The sequence below is a fragment of the Thamnophis elegans genome, chromosome Z (genome assembly GCF_009769535.1).
Source record: "Thamnophis elegans isolate rThaEle1 chromosome Z, rThaEle1.pri, whole genome shotgun sequence".
NCBI lineage: Eukaryota > Metazoa > Chordata > Lepidosauria > Squamata > Colubridae > Thamnophis > Thamnophis elegans.
Window position 1 is genome coordinate 137,420,342 of NC_045558.1, and position 20,424 is coordinate 137,440,765.

Sequence of the window (20,424 nt, forward strand, 5' to 3'; positions counted from 1 at the left end):
TTTTCTGAACAAGGCAAAAATGTCAAAGAGTGCACAGGAGGATATTTCAATTCAACAACAATCAATGAATTTTGATCCCCAGGGGGATTGGCACAGCTTTGTTTCAGAGTCCTTCCTACAGGTTTCCTCCCATTTATTCTCCTCTGTCAGAATACGTGCTCAAATCCTGATGCAATTCAAGAAATGAATTGGCAATCTCAAGGGCATCCTAATACACAATGATAGGTTTTCTGATTAGGTGCACTCTCAGAGATAAATTTGAAAGAATCATGATGAAAGACAGAGGCATTTTCAAGAGCGTGGATGTTGCTGCTCCTAGTATTCTTGATGCAGAAAATTGGGACGCTGAGCTGCCCTGCGAGTGATGCTTTCCTTATTCCTCATGAGTGGTACCAACCTGGTGACCTCATGATTGGAGGGATGACGTCCCACATCCATTACAACCTTTTTGGTATTGATTTTAAGGAATATCCTTCTATAACATCTTACGACGTAACATGGTAAGGATTTTTTCCTCTTTTCCTAATCTTAATCTGTTTCCTCAAATTTGCTTATGAGAGTATCAATATAGATGTTATAACTAGTCCTCCTATTTATGGGAGAATACATTTTATGGTTTTTTACTTGATTTTAAAGTACTTGTAATATAATGTATAAAGGTTTAGTGGAAAACATCTTCTGAATGACATTTGTAATATTTGTTTTAAATCTTTATCATCATTCTTAACAAAATATATAGAATAAATGACTGATATATGGTGGAATTGATTTTGTTGTACATATGTTGTTGTACAAAATATTCAGCATGTTAGAAAACCCATTACTTTCCTACTTTAATCAGAGAAAGAAATGTTAGTTATTCATACAGAAATGATGCAACCTTGCTTATGAGAATAATAAACTTTCTTTTTCAAATGGGGTATTTAAATCCTTTGCAGTGTAGTAATGAAGTTCTACCAGCACATCCTTGCCTTGGCCTTTGCTGTGAAGGAGATCAATGAGGACACCCAGATCTTACCCAATTTCACTCTGGGGTTCCATATCTATGACAGTTACAACAACCCAAGATTGACCTATCGTGCCACTCTGGACCTGCTTTTTAAATCCGAGGAATTTGTCCCTAACTACAAATGTGATAGCCAGAAGAATCTCATGGCTATCATTGGGGGACTGGATTTTGACACATCAACTTATATAGCTGAAATTATAGGATTCTTAAAGATTCCACAAGTACGTTCTAAAGGGGTTTAGAAGAAAATTCTTAATCTTGTTGTTATGGAATAATTAATGCACATAAAAAATTAGACTTAGGTTTGTGTTAATAAGTGTTGGAATGTTCTGCACGACTTAATGTCAAATACTTAGCATTGTTATCTGAAACTATCCTGCTAGTTACACAAAGTGAATATCAGGAGTAGCTGCAGGAATATTTGAATTGATTTACTAAAATAATTGATTTTATTATTTATTTTATTTATTTTGCGAAGCATTAGATAACACATGTAAGTATAAACATGATATTAACATAGAAAATGGATATAAATAAAAAAGGATCATTAGGACACGGATAGTAGGCTCGCTGGTGCGTTTATGCAGGACCCTTTCAGACATCTTATGAATGGGATGAGGTTGACAGTAGACATTCTAAAGTTAAACCTTTGGGGATTTGGGGAAGAAACCACAGAGTCAGGTAGTGCATTCCAGGCATGGGAAGTCCTGTTGCTTACGTCATATTTTCTGAAAAAGAATTTGGAGTGGTTTAGCTTAATTTTGCATTTATTGTGTGTCATGTGTTTTTGTGTTTGAGGCTGAAATAATCATTGTAGTCATTGAACATTGTAGCAGATAATTTTATGTACTAAACTTAGATCTGACCAGAGGGGCACAGGGAGCTCTCGTAAGCTGTATTTTCGGCTGCGAGAACATGCTCCAGCATTCTGAAAGGAAAAATGGAGGTTGGGAGGGCAAGGCCAAGGCACCAGAGGTTAGTCCCTCACTGTTTCCAGGGAAGCCCTCTGGGCCTGATCTAAGAACTCCCCAGGTTCCATCCAGCCTCTGGGCCTTGAGTTTGACACCCCTGATCTAGTGCATATGATTGAAATATTTTCCCCAAAATTGTGTCTATATTCTTTAGGAAATGCTAGAAGAACAATTTTCCTTGTATATATTTCAAATGAAAACAAATAGAAAAATTAAATTTGAACCAAAGTCTCATCATAACTCTACTGCACTTTCTTTTAGCTGACTTTTGGTGCATTACCTCAGGAGCAATTTCAGACCAGTAAGCTCTCTTCACTTTATTTCATGGTCCCCAAAGAAGACCAGCAGTACATTGGGATCATCCAACTGCTTCATCATTTCAGGTGGACATGGATTGGGATATTTTCTGTTCGTAATAACAGTGGAGAAAAATTCTTACAGAAAATGCAGCCCTTACTTTCACAGAATGGAATATGTTCAGCATTCATAGACAGGCTTGATCCAACATTACACTTTGAAAACATGGAAGAAACTTATCTAGGAATGTTCATTACTTCAATTAATATGTTGAGTAGCAAATCAAATGCATTTCTTGTCTATGGGGAATCCGGGACAATTATGCGGCTAAGATTTATAATATTTCTGTCAGATCCTGAAAGCAGAGAAACTGCCTTATTTGGAAAGGTGTGGATCGTGACTGCAATGACTGATTTTGCACTAACAGGTGTTCAAATAAGTTCAGATCTCAAGATGTTCCATGGGGCTCTTTCCTTCACCATTCATTCAACAGCTGTTGTAGGTTTCAGGGAATTTGTTCAGTCCATCAAACCTCTTTTAGACTCCAGAGATGGGTTTCGACAGGATATTTGGGAACAGTCATTTGACTGTTCATTTCCAAAGTCAGAGTTACAAGAAATACACAGTAGGAGATGCACTGAGGAGATGAAGCTGGAGGATCTTCCTGCACCTCTGTTTGAAATGGAAATGACTGGCCAAAGCTACAGCGTCTACAATGCTGTTTATGCTGTGGCTCATGCTTTGCAGGCTCTAGACATGTTGAGGTTCAATAGGAGGAAAACCATGATGAGTAAAAACCCTGATCTTCCACAGCTACACCCTTGGCAGGTATTCCATTTGCACTGGAGGCTTCTTTTCTTTCAATCAGCACTTTTGGAACCCATTGTGGAAACTCTTAATATATTCTACATGTGTGGAAAAAAATAGAAATCGAACCCTTTCTTGACAGTAATTAGTTGTGGACATAGAATAGAATAGATTAGAATAACAAAGTTGAAAGGGACCTTGGAGTTCTTCTAGTCCAACCCACTGCTTAGACAGGAAACCCTACACCACTTCAGACAAATGGTTATCTAATCTCTAATCTACCCAATTCCTGCAACTGTTCTTCATATGTTCTAGTTTCCAGTTCCCTAATGATCTTTATTGTTATTCTTTGCAATCTTTCTAGAGTCTCAGCATCTTTTTTTTATATTGTGGCAGCCAAATATGAATGCAGTATTCCATGTGTGGGGTTACGACGGCAATTTAAAATGGTATTAACTGTTCAAGTGGTCCTGATTTAATCCCACTGTTTATGCAGCCTAGAACTGGGTTGGATTTCTTTGGCAGTTGCTGCACACTAGTGGCTCATATTTAAATGGTTGTCCACCAGGACTCCAAAATCCCTCCTAAAAATTACTACTATTGAGCAAGGAGCTACATATACACTACCTGTATTTATTTTCATGCCTAAATGTAGAACCTTACTTTTTTAACCATTGAATTTCATTTTATTAGATAGTGCCGAATGTTCAAGTCTGTCAAGATCTTTCAGTATCTTGAGCCAATCTTCTTGAGTGTTGGCTATTCCTGCCAGTTTGGTGTCATCTGCAAATTTGATGAGTTCCACATCTGTTCCCCCCTCCAAGTGATTGATGAAGATGTTGAAGAGTACTGGGCCTAAAACAGAGCCTTAGGGTATCCCACTGCATACTTTCCTTCATGTAGATGAAATTCCATTGACGACTACACATTGAGTGCAGTTGGTCAGTCAGTTATGAATCCATCCGATGGAAATGCTGTCTAACCCACATTTTTCTACTTTATCTAGTAGTAGGTTATGTTCTACTTCATCAAATGCCTTATTGAAGTCCAAGTATATCCACTAATTTTGTCACTTTGCCAAAGAATGCAACAATAGCAATAGCAGTAGACTTATATACCGCTTCATAGGCCTTTCAGGCCTCTCTAAGCCATTTACAGAGAGTCAGCATATTGCCCCCAACAATCTGGGTCCTCATTTTACCCACCTCGGAAGGATGGAAGGCTGAGTCAACCCTGAGCCGGTGAGATTTGAACCGCTGACCTGCTGATCTAGCAGTAGCCTGCAGTGCTGCATTTAACCACTGCGCCACCTTGGCAACAAGATTAGTCTGGCATGATCTCTTTTTGACAAAACCATGTTGGTTTTTGGTTTTTTTTCTTTGTGGGCTTCTAGTTTTTGCTGATTCATTGCTTGATTAACTTTTCCAGAATCTTCCCTGACGTTGAGGTCAGGCTGATAGGTCTGTGGTTTCCTGGATCTATATTTTTCCTTTTTTGAAGATAGGAACTACATCAGCTCTTTTCCAGTACTCTGGCTATTCCGTGGTGCTCTAGGATCCTTGAAAGATATAGTTCAGTGGTTCTGCTATCTCATCTGCCAGTTCTGCCATGGGCTTGACCCAAGTAATCCGAGGACCAACCCATTCAGCGGGTCACACGCTTGACCTCGTATTCCTCTCGGAGCAGTGGAATTGTGATCTTGGTCTGAGGGGTAGCGAGATCTTGCCCCTGTCATGGTCAGACCACTACCTATTGAGGCTTGACTTTCGGAGACCAAACCCCCACTGTAGGGAGGAGGAACCGACCAGGTGGTTCCACCCCAGGCGACTTATGGACCCTTCGGGGTTCCAGACGGAGCTTGGGGTTATTCCTGATACTCTCGCCCGCAGTTCGGCGGAGACTCTGGTTGCTGCCTGGGATCTGGCAGCAGCGGAGTCTCTTAACCGGATTGCGCCTCTACGGCCGCTCCGAGGCAGTGGATCCCGGAAGGCTCCTTGGTTTACTGAGGAACTCCGGGAGATGAAGCTCCGAAGGAGACGCCTAGAGCACCTATGGAGGTCCAGCAAATCTGAATCGAGCCGAGCATTTTTGACAACCTGCACCAGAGATTACGTTCCGGCAATTAGGACGGCTAAGAAAACACACATTGCCTCTCTGGTTGCGTCTGCTGAGTCGCGCCCAGCCGCCCTGTTTAGGATAACCCATTCCCTCCTAAATAGGAGGGATACGGGCGATCCGCTGCAGGGCTGGGCTGAGGACTACGTCCAATTTCTCGCAGACAAGGTTGCTCGGCTCCGGGCGGACCTGGACTCCAATCCCGCAGATCCAGCCGAGGCACTAAGGGATGATCTGGTAAGTCATCGCTGGATTGAGTTTCAGGCTGTTGCCCCTGAGTATGTGGACAAGGCCATGAGAGCTGTAGGTGCCTCCACATGTGTGCTGGACCCGTGCCCTTCCTGGCTGGTTGTAAGCAGCAGGGAGGTGACACGAGGCTTGATCCAGGTGGTTGTTACCGCCTCTCTTCGGGAGGGGATCTTTCCCCCCGCTTTAAAGACGGCAGTGGTGAGACCCCTCCTGAAGAAACCATCCTTGGATCCAGCTGTTTTAAATAACTATCGTCCAGTCTCCAACCTCCCCTTTGTGGGGAAGGTTGTTGAGAAGGTGGTGGCCTTTCAGCTCCAGCGGTCCTTGGAGGAAGCCAGCTATCTCGATCCGTTCCAGTCTGGCTTCAGACCTGGCTGCAGCACAGAAACCGCTTTGGTCGCGTTGACCGATGATCTCTGGAGAGCCAGGGATGGAGGCCACGCCTCCATCCTAGTGCTCCTTGACCTCTCGGCGGCTTTCGATACCATCGACCATGGTATCCTTCTGCGACGACTGTGGGAAGTGGGGGTGGGAGGCGCTGTTTTGCACTGGTTCTCCTCTTACCTCTCGGACAGGTCACAGTCGGTGTTAATTGGGGAGCAGAGATCGACCCCTAGGCCCCTAACATGTGGGGTGCCTCAGGGTTTGGTCCTGTCCCCCCTTCTTTTCAACATCTACATGAAACCGCTGGGTGAGATCATTCGACGGCACGGGATAAAATACCATCAATATGCGGACGATACTCAATTGTATCTGTCCGCCCCGTGCCAACTCAACGAAGCGATGGATGTGATGAGCCAGGGGCTGGATGCTGTTAAAGACTGGATGGGGGTCAACAAGCTTGTGCTCAATCCAGAAAAGACCGAGTGGCTGCTGTGTTTCCCTCCCAAGAATTGGCCAAGTACTCCATCTCTCAGGCTGGGGGGTCAAACTATACGCCCCTCAGACAGGGTTCGCAACTTAGGAGTCCTCCTGGACCCACAGCTGACCTTCGAACATCATTTGTCAGCTGTGACCAGGGGGGCATTTTCCCAGGTTCGCCTGGTACACCAGTTGCGTCCCTACCTGAACCGGGAGGCCCTCACAACAGTCACTCGTGCCCTTGTGACCTCTAGGCTGGAATATTGCAATGTGCTCTACATGGGGCTGCCCTTGAAGAGCATTCGGCGACTCCAGCTAGTCCAGAATGCGGCCGCGCGAGCGATAGTGGGTGCAACTCGGTTCACCCACGTAACACCTATCCTCCACGAGCTGCGCTGGCTACCTATTGATCTCCGGGTGCGCTTCAAGATGCTACTTATCACCTATAAAGCCCTTCATGGTAGTGGGCCTGGGTACTTGAGAGACCGCCTACTGCCAATTACCTCCACCAGACCGATTCGATCGCATCGATTAGGCCTCCTCCGAACCCCATCTTCTAGCCAGTGCAAACTGGCAACTACCCGGAGGAGGGCCTTCTCGGTGGCTGCTCCGTCCCTTTGGAACGAACTCCCCGTGGAGATTCGGACCCTCACCACCCTCCAATCCTTCCGCGCTGCTGTAAAGATCTGGCTGTCCTGGCTGGCCTGGGGTTAAGATTATAGCCCCACTCGAATTGTGTGATTGTTGTGTTTTTCTTTTTTAATATGCTGTATTGTTTATTGTTTGTTGTTTCCCCCTCCCTTTTGAATTGTGAGCCGCCCTGAGTCCCCTTAGGGAAAAGGGCGGCATACAAATAAAGGCAAAAGTATATAAAAAAAAGTATAAAAGTTCCTTCAGAACCTTCTGGTGTAATCTATCCAGTCCTGGTGATTTGAACTCAGTTAGGGTAGACAGGAGCTCACATACCATTTTCTTCCCTATTTTAACTTGTGTTCCTAATCTGTTTTTTTGTATGGTTGTTTTTGATAGTTTGGATTGTTTTTTCCCTTTGTGTAAAGACAGTGGAAAAAAACAAGTTGAGTAGTTTTGCTTTCTCCCTGTTGATTGTACCTTCTTGACACTTTCTCCCAGCAATGGAGCAATTGTTTCCTTCTCTTTTTTCTTGTATTTAACATATTGGAAGAAGCTTTTTTTGGTCAGAAGCTGTTTATTAGACAGCCATTTGTTTGAAATGTTGTAGGATCTTCTCATTGAGCTGGCTGTTTTACTAGAAAACATTCAAGGTATCTTGCATCTGTGTTATGTTGTTCTGTATAAAATACATACCAAAAATGATAAAAAATATTTAATAAATCAGCATAGCTTGAACAATAACAGTTAAAAGGATAATTTATATTGCTTTTTGTTATCTCTCCAAAAACAAATCAATTCTCAGCTAATTGACTAACTACGTTTTCTGTGTCTTTGGGATATTTAGAGGCATCTTAGGCCCTTTTTAAATGTGGTATGCATAGTATGAAACAGCCTTATATTTGCAGAATGAGTCTCTATCAGTCTCTAACTCTCATTTATCTATTAAAGAAAGCTTCTGTCTCAAATTCTAAAATCTGGAAATTAACTAGACCTCAGACTCTCAAATAGCTTTGTACTAATGTGTAAATATTATACATTATCTATCTTGAATTAGTTTTTTTTAGTAAATGGATAAAGAGATATAATTCAAAAGCCTATTTTCATTCTGATTCTGTGCGTAGTTATATTTCCTTAAAATAATATCAAATAAATCAAAGAGTTGACATATATATTTCCATACAATATTGATTTTAAAATTTCTAAGTTTACGTAATTATTAAGAGTTATTGGAAAGGGCAGAATGGGTGAATGTAACTTGGATATCTTTTTGTCTTCTCTATACGTTCCTTTTAATTCCCTCTCTCTTTTATTCCATTTCAATTAGCTTCATTCATTTCTTCAAAGCATTTCTTTTAACAATTCAGCTGGGGAGAGAGTGTTTCTGAATGAGAAAGGGGAAGCAACTGGTGGATTCGACATCACCAACTTGGTCACTTTTCCAAATAGATCCTTTCAGAGAGTTAGAGTTGGAAAGCTGGATGTAGAGGCTCCCAAAGGGAAGGAATTATGGGTTGATGAAGACGTGATAGTCTGGAGTCCAGGTCTTAATCAGGTATCTAATTAGTGAATTGACAATGTCTTAATCCATTATGATGCCATATTGAACCTAATCTCAGTCAAAATCTGATTCCTTGATTTTAAAGAAATAATGGAATATTCTTTTCAAATGTTGTTGATGATCAAGCACTCATTAAATTGACAAAATGATGTTACAATACAATTTGGCATGTTTGATTTGCACATCCATTTGAAATCACAAGAGTAGCTATTTCTTCATGAAATTGCTCCCCTGTGCAATTATTTACTGCTCTTCAAACAGGACCTTTTCTACATCATTGTGGTTTCCACATCTATTTTAAGTTGTAGAGGAAATTAATAAGTTCAGTATTCCTTTCCATGAGATAGTTACAAAGTGTTATGATTTGTTCACACTGTCTTTCAAGCAGGAAATTTTGTACATAATTACAATTTCTACTTTTTTGAATACCTGCATCTTTTATCAATCCTTTGGGAAGTCAAAAATAATTCCCCTCCATAAAGGAGAAAAATTACAGAATCTAACTCTAACTACATCCAATTTCAAAATCTCTTGTGCTTATCTCCAGGTCCCTCCATTTTCTCGATGCAGTGACCCCTGTTTACCTGGATCCTGGAAGAAAGGAATTGAGGGGGATCAGTTCTGCTGCTATGACTGTGTTCCATGCCCAGAAGGGAAGATTTCAAACCATAATGGTAGGACAGTAATTCTACCATTTTTCATTTGACTTAAGGAAAAGTTTAATAAAATACTTCTATGTATTACTTTAATAAGGAGATTTTCGATAATATGGAATACCAATAAAGAAGAATATTTGTAGCTCAGGGTTGAAATGAGGGGTCCTTGGGGCTCTCTGTGCTTACTTGTTTTCTTGCAGATGTTTCATTACCCTAAGTAGGTAACATATAATCTCTGCTAGTAAGAAATGCTGTTTGCTTTCAGTTGTCTGGGTATCCAGAGTAAGGACTTTATTTAAAGAAGCCCAAATACAGTTCTGCAACCCAGAACAATAGAAAATGGAAAGGGAGCATCTATGCAACACATTCCAACAAAATGCATTCCCACACATCTTCAACAAAATGTTCCTAACCACTCAATCCAACACAGCACAACAAACACAAACCCTAAACAGAATTACATTGCTATAAATCAACAATATCTCAAAAGCCACCAAACAACTTGTACAACCATATAGAATCAGTGTAGCACATGAGCCAACTAAAGCCCATCAAAATTTCCTAAGCAAACCAAAAGACGGAGCAAGCACAGAAGAAAAACAAGAGTCATGTAAAGGTACAATATAAGGACTGCAACCACGACTAAGTGACATGAACAGGCGGAATACTATCAGAATCTATCCATGAATACCAACTGGGGTCAGAAGACATGAACATAATTCTTTAATTTCACAATCTATAGACAGATTTAACGGTAGTTTCAATTGGGAAAATGTGACAATGCTAGACCACACCAAGTCCAAAAATGCCAGGGAATATCTAGATACCTGGCACTCTCACAAATCAGCCATCAATCAACCACAGAGATTAACAGCATCTAATGATTATGCAAAAGAGGCAATCAATCAGACCAAAAGAGAACAAAATAGACTCCAGCATCTCTCCGCCACTAATCAGCATCAATATCATCATAGATTAACTCCAAAGTTAACCTCAAACCAACAAACAAGTAAATAACACACCAAACAAGAAGCAGATGAAAAGAAAAGGGGCATTGTGCCCCTTAAAGATCATATCGATTCTTAATTGGTGTATACTGATGGCGAGGGGAGACTTTTAATGGTTGAATTGAAATTTGGTCGATATAAAATTTTGCTGGTGGTCATATACCCGCCGAACAATAATCAAAGTACCTTTTTTAGAAAGTACAATGGACTATAACCCATGAAACATCCAAAAGGGGTTGGGGAATTAAGAGAAAGGAGGAGAACTCTCCCCAAAACTTTTGAAGACATGAGGGAGGAATATGAATTAAAGAATGTATGGAGTGAACTCCAACCACAGAAACAGTAATTTACTTTCTTTTCACATAGACATCAATCCTGTTCTAGGATCGACATGGCTTGGTTGACATCAGAAATTGGGGATCTGATTAAGGAAGCAGCAATCAAGGTTAATACCTGGGCCGATCATAATCCACTCTTATTGGTGTGGAAAGGAGTAAGGCAGGGGAGGAAGATAAGGTGAATGATGAATACAGAGACAGTGAAAGAACAAGAATTTCAACTAATGTTTAAAAGGGAAATGAGGTTTTTTTTGTGTGTGAAGAAAATAGGAAGGGAGTAACCCCACAAATACTTTGGGATACAGCCAAGGCTTATATGAGGGGCCTAGCTATTAAATATACAATAGGCACACAGTGGAAAAAAAATAGAAGAGAGGGCAAAATGGGTAGCCAAATTGGAGGTGGTGGAAAAAGCCTTGCAACAGGACCCACTAGATGATTAAAAAAAGAAGAAATGGCTAGAATTAAGCACGGGATATCTCTTCTAGATCATGAGGATGTTGCTCGGAATCTTAGGGGGATTAAGCAAAACTTTTTTGAGGATGCTAACAAACTGGGTCGTTGGCTCTCTTATAGACTATGGAAAGAAAGAGAGAGCAGACGTATAGCTCAACTGCAGAATAGTAGAGGGGAATTAGTAGAAATCAAGGGAAATTATTCAAGTTTTTTTTTTTAGCAACTATATAGTAGAGGGGAAATTTCTGAGGACCAAATTAAGGAATTTTTAGATAATGCAAATCTACCTAAGATCTCAAAATAAGACCATACCCAAATTAAAAACTATAATTTGACCATACCCAAATTAAAAACTATAATTTGACCATACCCAAATTAAAAACTATAGGCCCATTTCAGTTTTGAATGTGGATTATAAAATCTTTGCAGCTATACTAGCAGATAGACTTAAATTCTTCCTTAGCAAATTTATACACCCTGATCAGAACGGCTTCCTGCCGCAAAGGCATTTGAAAGATAATGTTAGAATTATTTTGGATGCCTTAGAATATTATGAAGCCCGGCTGGACAAACAAGTGGCCTTTATGTTTCTCGACGCACAAAAGGCTTTTGATCGGGTAAATTGGAAGTTTATGTTGTCACTATTAGAAAATATGAAGTTTGGAGAAAACTTCTTAAACGCAGTTCGGGCAATTTATGTACGACAAACCGCGACATTATTGGTAAATGGAGAAGAGGCGGGTGATATTGAGATTGGTAAAGGCACAAGACAAGGATGCCAGTTATCCCCCCTACTGTTTATCCTTACATTAGAACCCCTTCTTAGAATAGTGAGGAGTGATATACAAATTAAAGGGTTACAAGTTAAAGCTCAGGAATTTAAGGTCCAGGCTTTTGCCGACGACCTTGTTTTTATTCTGGAGGATCCTATGGCTTCTGGGATACAACTTTTACATAAAATAGAGGAGTACAGTATGATAGCGGGGTTATGTATAAATAAAGAGAAGACAAAACTGTTAATTAAGAATAGGACTTTGAACCAGAAAAGGGAAGTACAAAGCTTGTTAGGGATTAACATGGCCCATAAAATACAATACTTGGGAATTTGGCTTACGGAGAGATGTTCCTCTATCAAGATAGATAATTATATGAAATTACTACAACAGGTATCTAAGGATATGACTAATTGGAGTGGTAAACAACTGTCTTTGATGGGCAGGATTGGGACAGTTAAGACACATGTACTATCGAAATTTTTGTTTTTGTTTCAAACGGCACCGACTAAATTGGACAAAAAAATTTTTAAATCGTTGGAGACAATATTGGCTCGATTTATATGGCAAGGCAAGAAAGCATGAATTAAAGCCCAAATGTTGCAAAAACGTAAAGAACTGAGAGGCTTCAGAGTACCCAACTGGGAAGCATATTATAATACAGCAATTATGACATGGGTGAAGGATTGGGTGACGTTGAGTAGAAGGCGCCTATTGGCTATAGAGGGACATGACCTCCCCCAGGGATGGCATGCCTCTCTCTGGCAAGAAAGAGATACTCCCCATAGGTACTTCATGGGACATTATATTCGGAAGATTTTGATGGAGGTGTGGGAAAAGATGAGGAAAAAGTACTATCTTAGGGTTCCGTGTTGGTTGGCACCGTTGGAGGCCTTAACGCATCCCAGTGTATTTAATTGGACAAGAAACATAACATATAAAGACATTATGAAAGAAGATGGCAACATGAAAACAAAGATGGAAATAGAGCAGCAGGGCAGGAATCTGGAATGGTGGGAATATTTACAGATTAGAAATAGGTTTAAAAGTGATAAGGTATGGTTTGGGATCTACTCAAACCCTCAGGGGCTAGATAAGATTTTTTTGTATACAAGATGGTTTATAGATGGCACTTCCCCCAAACGAGGTTAGCCAAAATGTTTCCTGGGTTATCTCCACTGTGTTGGAATGTGGAAGAAGGGATGGCACATTCTACCATATTTGGTGGTATTGTACTGAGGCCACGAAATACTGGAGAAGGATTCAAAACTGGCTAAAAGAGGTTACCGGGGCAAGAATGGAATGGAAAACCGAGAATTGTCTACTAAGCATGAAACCAGAAAACATGAGTAAATCTATATTGCATTTGAGCCTACATATAATTGTGGCCGCAAGAATAACCTATGCACAATTTTGGAAATCTACTACCATACCATCGGAAGACGCCATTATTAAAAAGATCTATGAATGTGCAGAAATGGACAGAATGACGGGTTGGCTGAGGGACAAAGGAGAAACGGAACATTATCTTAGCTGGAACCTATGGTATATGTGGGCGACAAGGAGAACAGCAGGGACTTAAAACGGGGAAAATTAAATAGCAGTTGTTAACAATGGGAACTAAAAGTGAACATGGGTATTGTAATAGATCCCTGAATTTTGTAACGAGAAGATGCTGCTTAGAGACTAAACAATGAGGAAGGGGAAAAAAAGTTGCGCTGTGAATGTCTGTCACCGCGGGGGGGAGGGTTGTATGTTTAAAGTTGTATTTGTATTTGTATGTTTTATTCTTTAAAAAAAGTATAACTAATAAAGATTATTTAAAAAAGAAGAAGTTGCAAAAAAGCCATCAGTAAACAGTTCGACTTCCTGGGAGGAGCCTGCTGTTGGTGGCAGCAAAAAACCAGCTGCCTCCGAATTCCTGGCTACGTACCTGTTTAGAGGATCTTCCATCTGACATCTTAACAGGTTTTCTTAACCTTCAGGCAAGAAGGAAAGAAGAAATAGTTTTGCTGGCAAATGCTCTTCGATTTTTGCAGCTTTTGTGCTTGCAGAGAGAGGGGGGCTAGCCCAAAGCAGAACGGCTGTCCGTGCTGGGAACTTCAAACTGCCTCATGAGGAACAAAGTAGGTCTCCCCCACTCAGTTCAAAGTTTTGATTGATTTAATCTTATCACGAGCTGGATCCATTTGCATGGACAATAGTTATTTATCAAGATTTTAGCTTCTTTTCTTTCTCTCTTCTGAAAATCTATTTACTTAGAGGCTTTTAAAATGGCGCCGAGCAGGCTGGTTTCTCCAGTAATAATGAATACTTTTTGTTAATTGTTACAAGAACTCAAAATTTCAAAGGAGCATGCTTATCACTTGCTTTACAATCGGCCAGCAGAAGCTTTTTAATTAGTTTCATTTTTACAAGAGTTTCACTCCCTCATTAATCTTGCTTATCTGGAAGTTAAATGATGATGAATCTGCTGAACTGTCTTGTTACAATGTTTACTCACTGAAAGTTTTGCCAAGCCTCAAATTTCAAAGTAAAAGGAGAAATTCAGCTTCTTTACTTAAAGCTGCTTAAAGCTGCATAGTCAGGCAATAGAGTTTTATTAATTGCAGGAAGATAAATTTTGAAATGGCTTCAAAACTAAATATTAATTTGAAGTCATCACCCTCTATTCCCAGGGGCACATCCCCTGTGCCTGGCACAAGGCTGCAGCCTCTGCTTCCTACACCCCCTGCTGGGGATGTGTTAACGAAAGAATTTTTCCTGAGCAAACTAAGCGAGGCTCTTAATGCACAGACAATTAAAATGGAAGATAAGCTTAGAGATCATAGAGAGGTGATAAAGCAGGAGAGAAAGAGGAAACAAAAGAAATGAAAGAAGAAATCAAAAGTGAAATAAAAGGACTTAAACAGGAGTTGTATGAGAAAATCGACGCTAGGGTTGTTAAAATTAGAGATGAAATGCTGAGACTTGTAACTGTATTGACAGAACATGTTTCTGGAATGGAAGATACTCTAGAGGATCTTAATGACGCCAATACCAACTTGACTTTGAAAACAGAGGTGGTGGAACAAAAAGTGGAAAATGCTGAAAAAGAATTATTATGATACAGTATTGACAAATGGAGTTTGCATTAAGAGTAAGGGGGCTGCGTGAGGAGAAACAGGAGAACCTGAAACAGATCCTATCAGAAGCTTTTGACCGCCTGATGGGAAGACCAGGGACCAAACTTGACTGGCAAATCGACAAAGCTTATCGCGTTAACTCTTGGCTGGCAAAGCAGAAGCAGCTTCCTCAAGACATCGTTATATACTTCACTACAAGAGAGCTTAGAAATATGGTACTACAAGCGTCTTATAACACTAAGCTTCAAATTGGCGGTCAAGACCTGACTGTTTTGAAAGAGATACCACCTCAAATGTTAAGAGCCAGGAGAGACTACGCTTTTTTGGTCGAAGAACTCAGAAATTGTCAGATACAGTATAGATGGGATGCACCATTTGGCATTATATTTACATTTGATAGGCAAAGATATCGCCTCAACTCTGTATGGAAAGCCCGAGATTTTTATTATAATATATTGAAGGCTGGATACCCTGCACCATCTGGACCTGGAGAAAGACCACAAGAAGGACAGAATAGACAGCAAACTACACAACCACCAGATAAGATGGAGCATCTTATGGTGTTATGGAACAAAGACCTAGCTGCATGATTACTAGACGAATGGAGAAACAAGCTAAAAAGCAACAATATCAACAATCACCGGCCATCGATCAAGGAACTACAATAACAAGTCTGGAAGCAGTGGGAGGAGCTAGGCCTAAGGTTAAACAGGCCATGCAGGAAGTTCTAAAAATGCTTCAGCCAACCAAAGATGACAACTAAGATTTTAACATGGAATGTCAATGGACTGAATTCTCCACAGAAGAGAAAGAAAATATTTCACTATCTCAAACAGTTTAAGAATGATGTAATTTGTTTGCAAGAAACTCATATCAAGTCAACTGATCAAAAATATTTGATTAACTCAAAACTTGGTCAACATTTTGTAGCTTCCGCTATGGAAAAGAAGAATGGTATAGTTGTATACTTAAGAAAAGATATGAAAGCTGAATTAATAGAAGCAGATCCCTTCGGAAGATATATTGCTTTAGACCTAATCCTAGAAGGGAAAAAGACATTACTTTTGGGAATTTATGCTCCCAATCAACAGCAAGATAGATTCTATAGAAATCTTCATGCTAAATTAGTACAGTGGGACTATAGTTCCTGTATACTATTGGGTGATTGGAATGGAGTGATAGACACTAAGAGAGATAAGAAGACTTCCCGCCTAAATACTAAGATGCGAGCAAAGTTACCCAAACCTTTCTTTGACATCATGGATGACTTTGAATTGAGAGATATTTGGCGAGAAAGAAATGCAGAGGAATATGACTTCACTTTCTTCTCTGACAGGCATCAATCCCTTTCAAGGATTGATTTTATACTAACTACTAATGATTTGCTTTCTAGGGTCAAGAAGACAAAGATTGCGGCTAGGGTCCTTTCGGACCATAACCCAGTTTGGATGGAGTTGGGAAGGGTAGTGCAGGCAAGAAGGTCTTGGAGATTGAATGAAAACTTATTTAGATATGAAAAGTATATTAATGATTGTAAAAAACTGCTATCTGAATATTTTGTTTTGAATATGAATAAGGGTACATCTATGGAATTTGTATGGGATGCAAGCAAAGCATATATGAGAGGAGTGCTGATGAATATAAATAAAACACATAGAAATAAACAAGGGTTAAAACGAACAGAACTGGAAGAGGAAATTAAGAGAAAAGAGTTGGAGTTAACAATGAACCCAGGCGATACAAAGGTTAAGGAAGCTATTAACATATTAAAATCTCAATTTGACATGTTGATCTCTGACCAGATAGCCACTAATTTATTATATGCAAAACACAATACTTTTGTAATGCAAACAAACCTGGCAGATGGTTAGCTTAGCAGATTAGGAAAAAAAGGAAAACTCGAAATATATCTAAACTGATTTAAAGAGGGAAGGAGGTCTTTCAATAGGAAGAGATTCAAAACGCATTTCGGGAATTTTTTACAGAACTGTATAAAGGGGATAAAATTAATGGTTTAGATATAGACAAATATTTAGATAAAGAGAAAATACCTTCAGTTAGAGAAGAGCACAGGCAAAAATTAAAGCAATATACCAACAGCAAACAGCACAAATCATAGTCAATGGAAGTTTAACAGACTCTTTTCAAATTGGAAAAGGTACAAGACAGGGCTGTCCTTTGTCCCCATTATTGTTTATTATAACTTTGGAAGTACTGTTGAATAAAATACGGGGCTTGGATGGTTTAAAAGGGATCAAGATTAGGCAGCAAGAATATAGAGTCCGCGATTTTGCGGATGATTTGGTCATAATATTGGAACAACCGCAGGAATTCAGTATGGTCTTAATGAATACGATTAATCAATATGGTCAAGTGTCTGGCTTTAAAATAAATTTAGGAAAAACAAAAATATTAGCTATAAATATGAATACTAAACAAAAGGAAGAATTAGGAGTGATGCTAGGATGTGAGGTAGTTAAAAAAGTCAAATATCTTGGAGTTAACATCTTAACTTCAAATGGGAAATTATATAAGCATAATTATGAACCACTTTGGCATAGTATACAGATAGAGATGAAAAAATGGGAGAAATTGCACTTATCTTTGTTGGGTAGGATAGCGGCAGTGAAAATGAACATCTTACCAAAATTTTTATTTCTTTTCCAAATGTTACCTATACTTAAAAAAGATGTGAATCTTTTAGAATGGCAGAAGGGTATCAACAAATTTGTATGGGCAGGAAAGAAGCCGAGGGTAAAGATGAAAATAATGCAAGATGTACATGAGAGAGGAGGTTTGAAACTACCTAATTTAAAACTATATTATGATGCAGTGGCATTATCTGTAATTAGTGATTGGACTCATTTAACTAATGATAGAATATTGAATATTGAGGGACACGATCTGGTATATGGTTGGCATGCTTACCTGTTATTCAACAAAAAATTGGATAAGAATTTTAAAAGTCATATTTTAAGAAATGCTTTACTGCGGGTCTGGAAAAAATACCAATATAAATTAAATGACAAGATACCCATGTGGGCAATTCCTAGACACGCAATTGAAAATATGAATATAGCACAAAAACGGGACAGAATTATTTACAGACAGCTTCTTACCTCGGAAAGGGGGGTATTACAATTAAAATCTTTAGAGGTATTAAAAGAGGAGAAGGTAGTTCAAACATGGTTCCAGTATGGGCAATTACAGGCTAGGTGGAAAATAGATCAAAAAATTGGTTTTATCCAAGTTGAGGATAACTTGTTTAAACAAATAAGAGATCAAAGCTTAATGCATATAAAGAGGATATATAATGTATTAATACAGATGGATTCGGAAACAGAATTAGTTAAAGATTATATGATAAAATGGGCTCAAAATATTGAAGAACCAATATTGTTGGATACATGGGAAAGAATCTGGGTAAGAAATGTGAAATTTCAACAAGCTCAAAATCTGAGAGAAATTTTTTACAAGATGTTCTATAGATGGCATTTAGATCCTAAAAAGTTGGCTTCTATGTATCCGAATGTACAGCCTAAATGTTGGAGGTATGGTTCTCTCGATGCTACATATTATAATATATGGTGGACCTGCCAAAAGGTTAAGGCATTCTGGATAAAAATATGGTGGATTATGCAAAATATCTTTAAAAGAAGGATAAAGTTTACTCCTCCTCATATACCTAGTTATTTTTACTAGGTATATGTACTGACTTTACAGTGGTAGAGACTAACTTGATTCTGCACCTAATAACGGCAGCAAGACTGTTGGTGGCGCAATACTGGAAGAAGGAAGACTTGCCTACAATCCAAGAATGGACACTGAAAGTCACAAACTTAGCCAAGATGGTTAAAATATCGGCATATCTTAAAGATCACTCAAATGAGAGATATAAACGAGACTGGAAAAAATGGATTGACTATATACAAAATAAATATGGGACCAAAAAATTACAGTTAGCCTATGCTTAAGATCAGAAATGATTTAAATTGTTTAAAGTTAGTTCAGCAAGAAAAAGCTAAGGTCAATGTAGAATGTCATTAATTTCTTTATTTCTTTTTTCTCAATAGATTTTAGACTGTGTTTGTTAAAAATCCATACTGTGTACGGGTTCTGGGAAGTCGTGGGGGGGAGGAGGAGGGGGTAGGGGGTGGAGGGAGGGAGGGGCATACAAAAAAAATTTGTACTTCAATGTTTTAATGATTGACAAATGATGAAATATTTGTGTTTTAAAAGAAATAAAACCTTTGATAAACGTTGAAAAAAAAAAAGTAAACAGTTCAACCAAAGACTCTCTAAGTAGGTCCCCATCCACATAGACTGACAAGACATTTTGATGGTATTTAGTTTGGGTCGATGAAACATTTACAAGGAAACAAGCAAACTCAGAGAGCACCAAGCACCCCTCAATAGTATGGAATGCCTAGATGAAAAGAAATATGTTGATTTTCCTTCCAGATATGGAAGATTGCTTTGAATGTTCTGAAGATCATTATCCAAATAAAGAAAAGAATGGATGTAAACTGAAACTGCTGGTTTTCCTAATTTTTGAAGAATCCTTAGGAATTGGTTCAGCCTCAGCAGCTCTTGGTTTCTTCTTCTGGACCTCTTGGATTCTTGGAATTTTTATTAAGAACAAAGATACTCCCATTGTCAAAGCCAACAACCGGTCCCTCACCTACACCCTCCTTGTCTCTCTTCTGCTCTGTTTTCTCTCCACTTTGCTCTTCCTCAGCCAGCCTGGAAAAGTGACCTGCCTTCTCCGACATTCAATGTTTGGCATCACTTTCTCAGTGGCCGTTTCTAGTGTACTGGCCAAAACCACCACTGTAGTTGTTGCTTTCATGGCCACTAAACCTGGATCTCAGATGAGGAAATGGGTGGGGAAAAGATTGGCCTTTTCTATTGTCATTTCCTGCTCTCTCTTCCAAGTATGTATTTGTATTGTTTGGTTATCGACATCTCCCCCATTCCCAGAGTTGGACATGCATTCACAGCCCCAAGAAATGATTTTACAATGCAATGAGGGGTCAGCTTTCTTCTTCTACTGTGTCTTGGGCTACATGGGTATCTTGGCCATCGCCAGCTTTATTGTGGCTTTCCTTGCCCGTAAATTACCTGACAGCTTTAATGAAGCCAAGTTCATCACCTTCAGCATGTTGGCCTTTTGCAGTGTGTGGATCTCCTTCTTTCCAGCCTATCTGAGCACAAAAGGAAAAGCCATGGTAGCTGTGGAGGTCTTCTCCATTTTGGCCTCCAGCGCTGCATTACTGGGATGCATATTCCTCCCAAAATGCTACATCATTGTTTTCCGCCCTGACCTCAACCACAGGGAGCTACTCACAAAGAGACATTAATTTCTGGCTCAGAAAAATTGCTTTAAAATTACTAGAATGACTAATACCTATATGAAACATATAAGTGATAGGGGCAGAGGGGCATTTCTGAAAAGAAAGATTTGTGTAGGATTTTTATGATCATTTAGATTTATTATTTTTGCCCAATTCAAAATCTCTGCTCTTGTTTCTTCATTTTCCCCATTTCACAAGATTCTTTAACATAATGC

The 20,424-nt window shown here is 39.4% G+C and overlaps 1 protein-coding gene across 1 annotated transcript; it reads left to right on the forward strand.

Annotated features, from left to right (window-relative positions):
* The first annotated feature begins 303 nt into the window (after positions 1-303).
* On the forward strand, positions 304-20,215 carry LOC116522009 (vomeronasal type-2 receptor 26-like). Its single transcript, XM_032236596.1, has 5 exons — positions 304-500; positions 939-1,230; positions 2,242-3,105; positions 9,048-9,174; positions 19,317-20,215. The coding sequence occupies exons 1-5, from the start codon at positions 304-306 to the stop codon at positions 20,213-20,215; spliced, it is 2,379 nt and encodes a 792-aa protein (XP_032092487.1).
* The last annotated feature ends 209 nt before the right edge of the window (positions 20,216-20,424 follow it).

Bases quoted from the DNA above. Each gene is read 5' to 3' on its own strand.
- LOC116522009 (XM_032236596.1), top strand. From the start codon at position 304: ATGTTGCTGCTCCTAGTATTCTTGATGCAGAAAATTGGGACGCTGAGC. The intron at 3,106-9,047 runs GTATTCCATTTG...GCTTATCTCCAG, and splicing joins CACAGCTACACCCTTGGCAG to GTCCCTCCATTTTCTCGATG. The intron at 9,175-19,316 runs GTAGGACAGTAA...TTTTCCTTCCAG, and splicing joins GAAGATTTCAAACCATAATG to ATATGGAAGATTGCTTTGAA.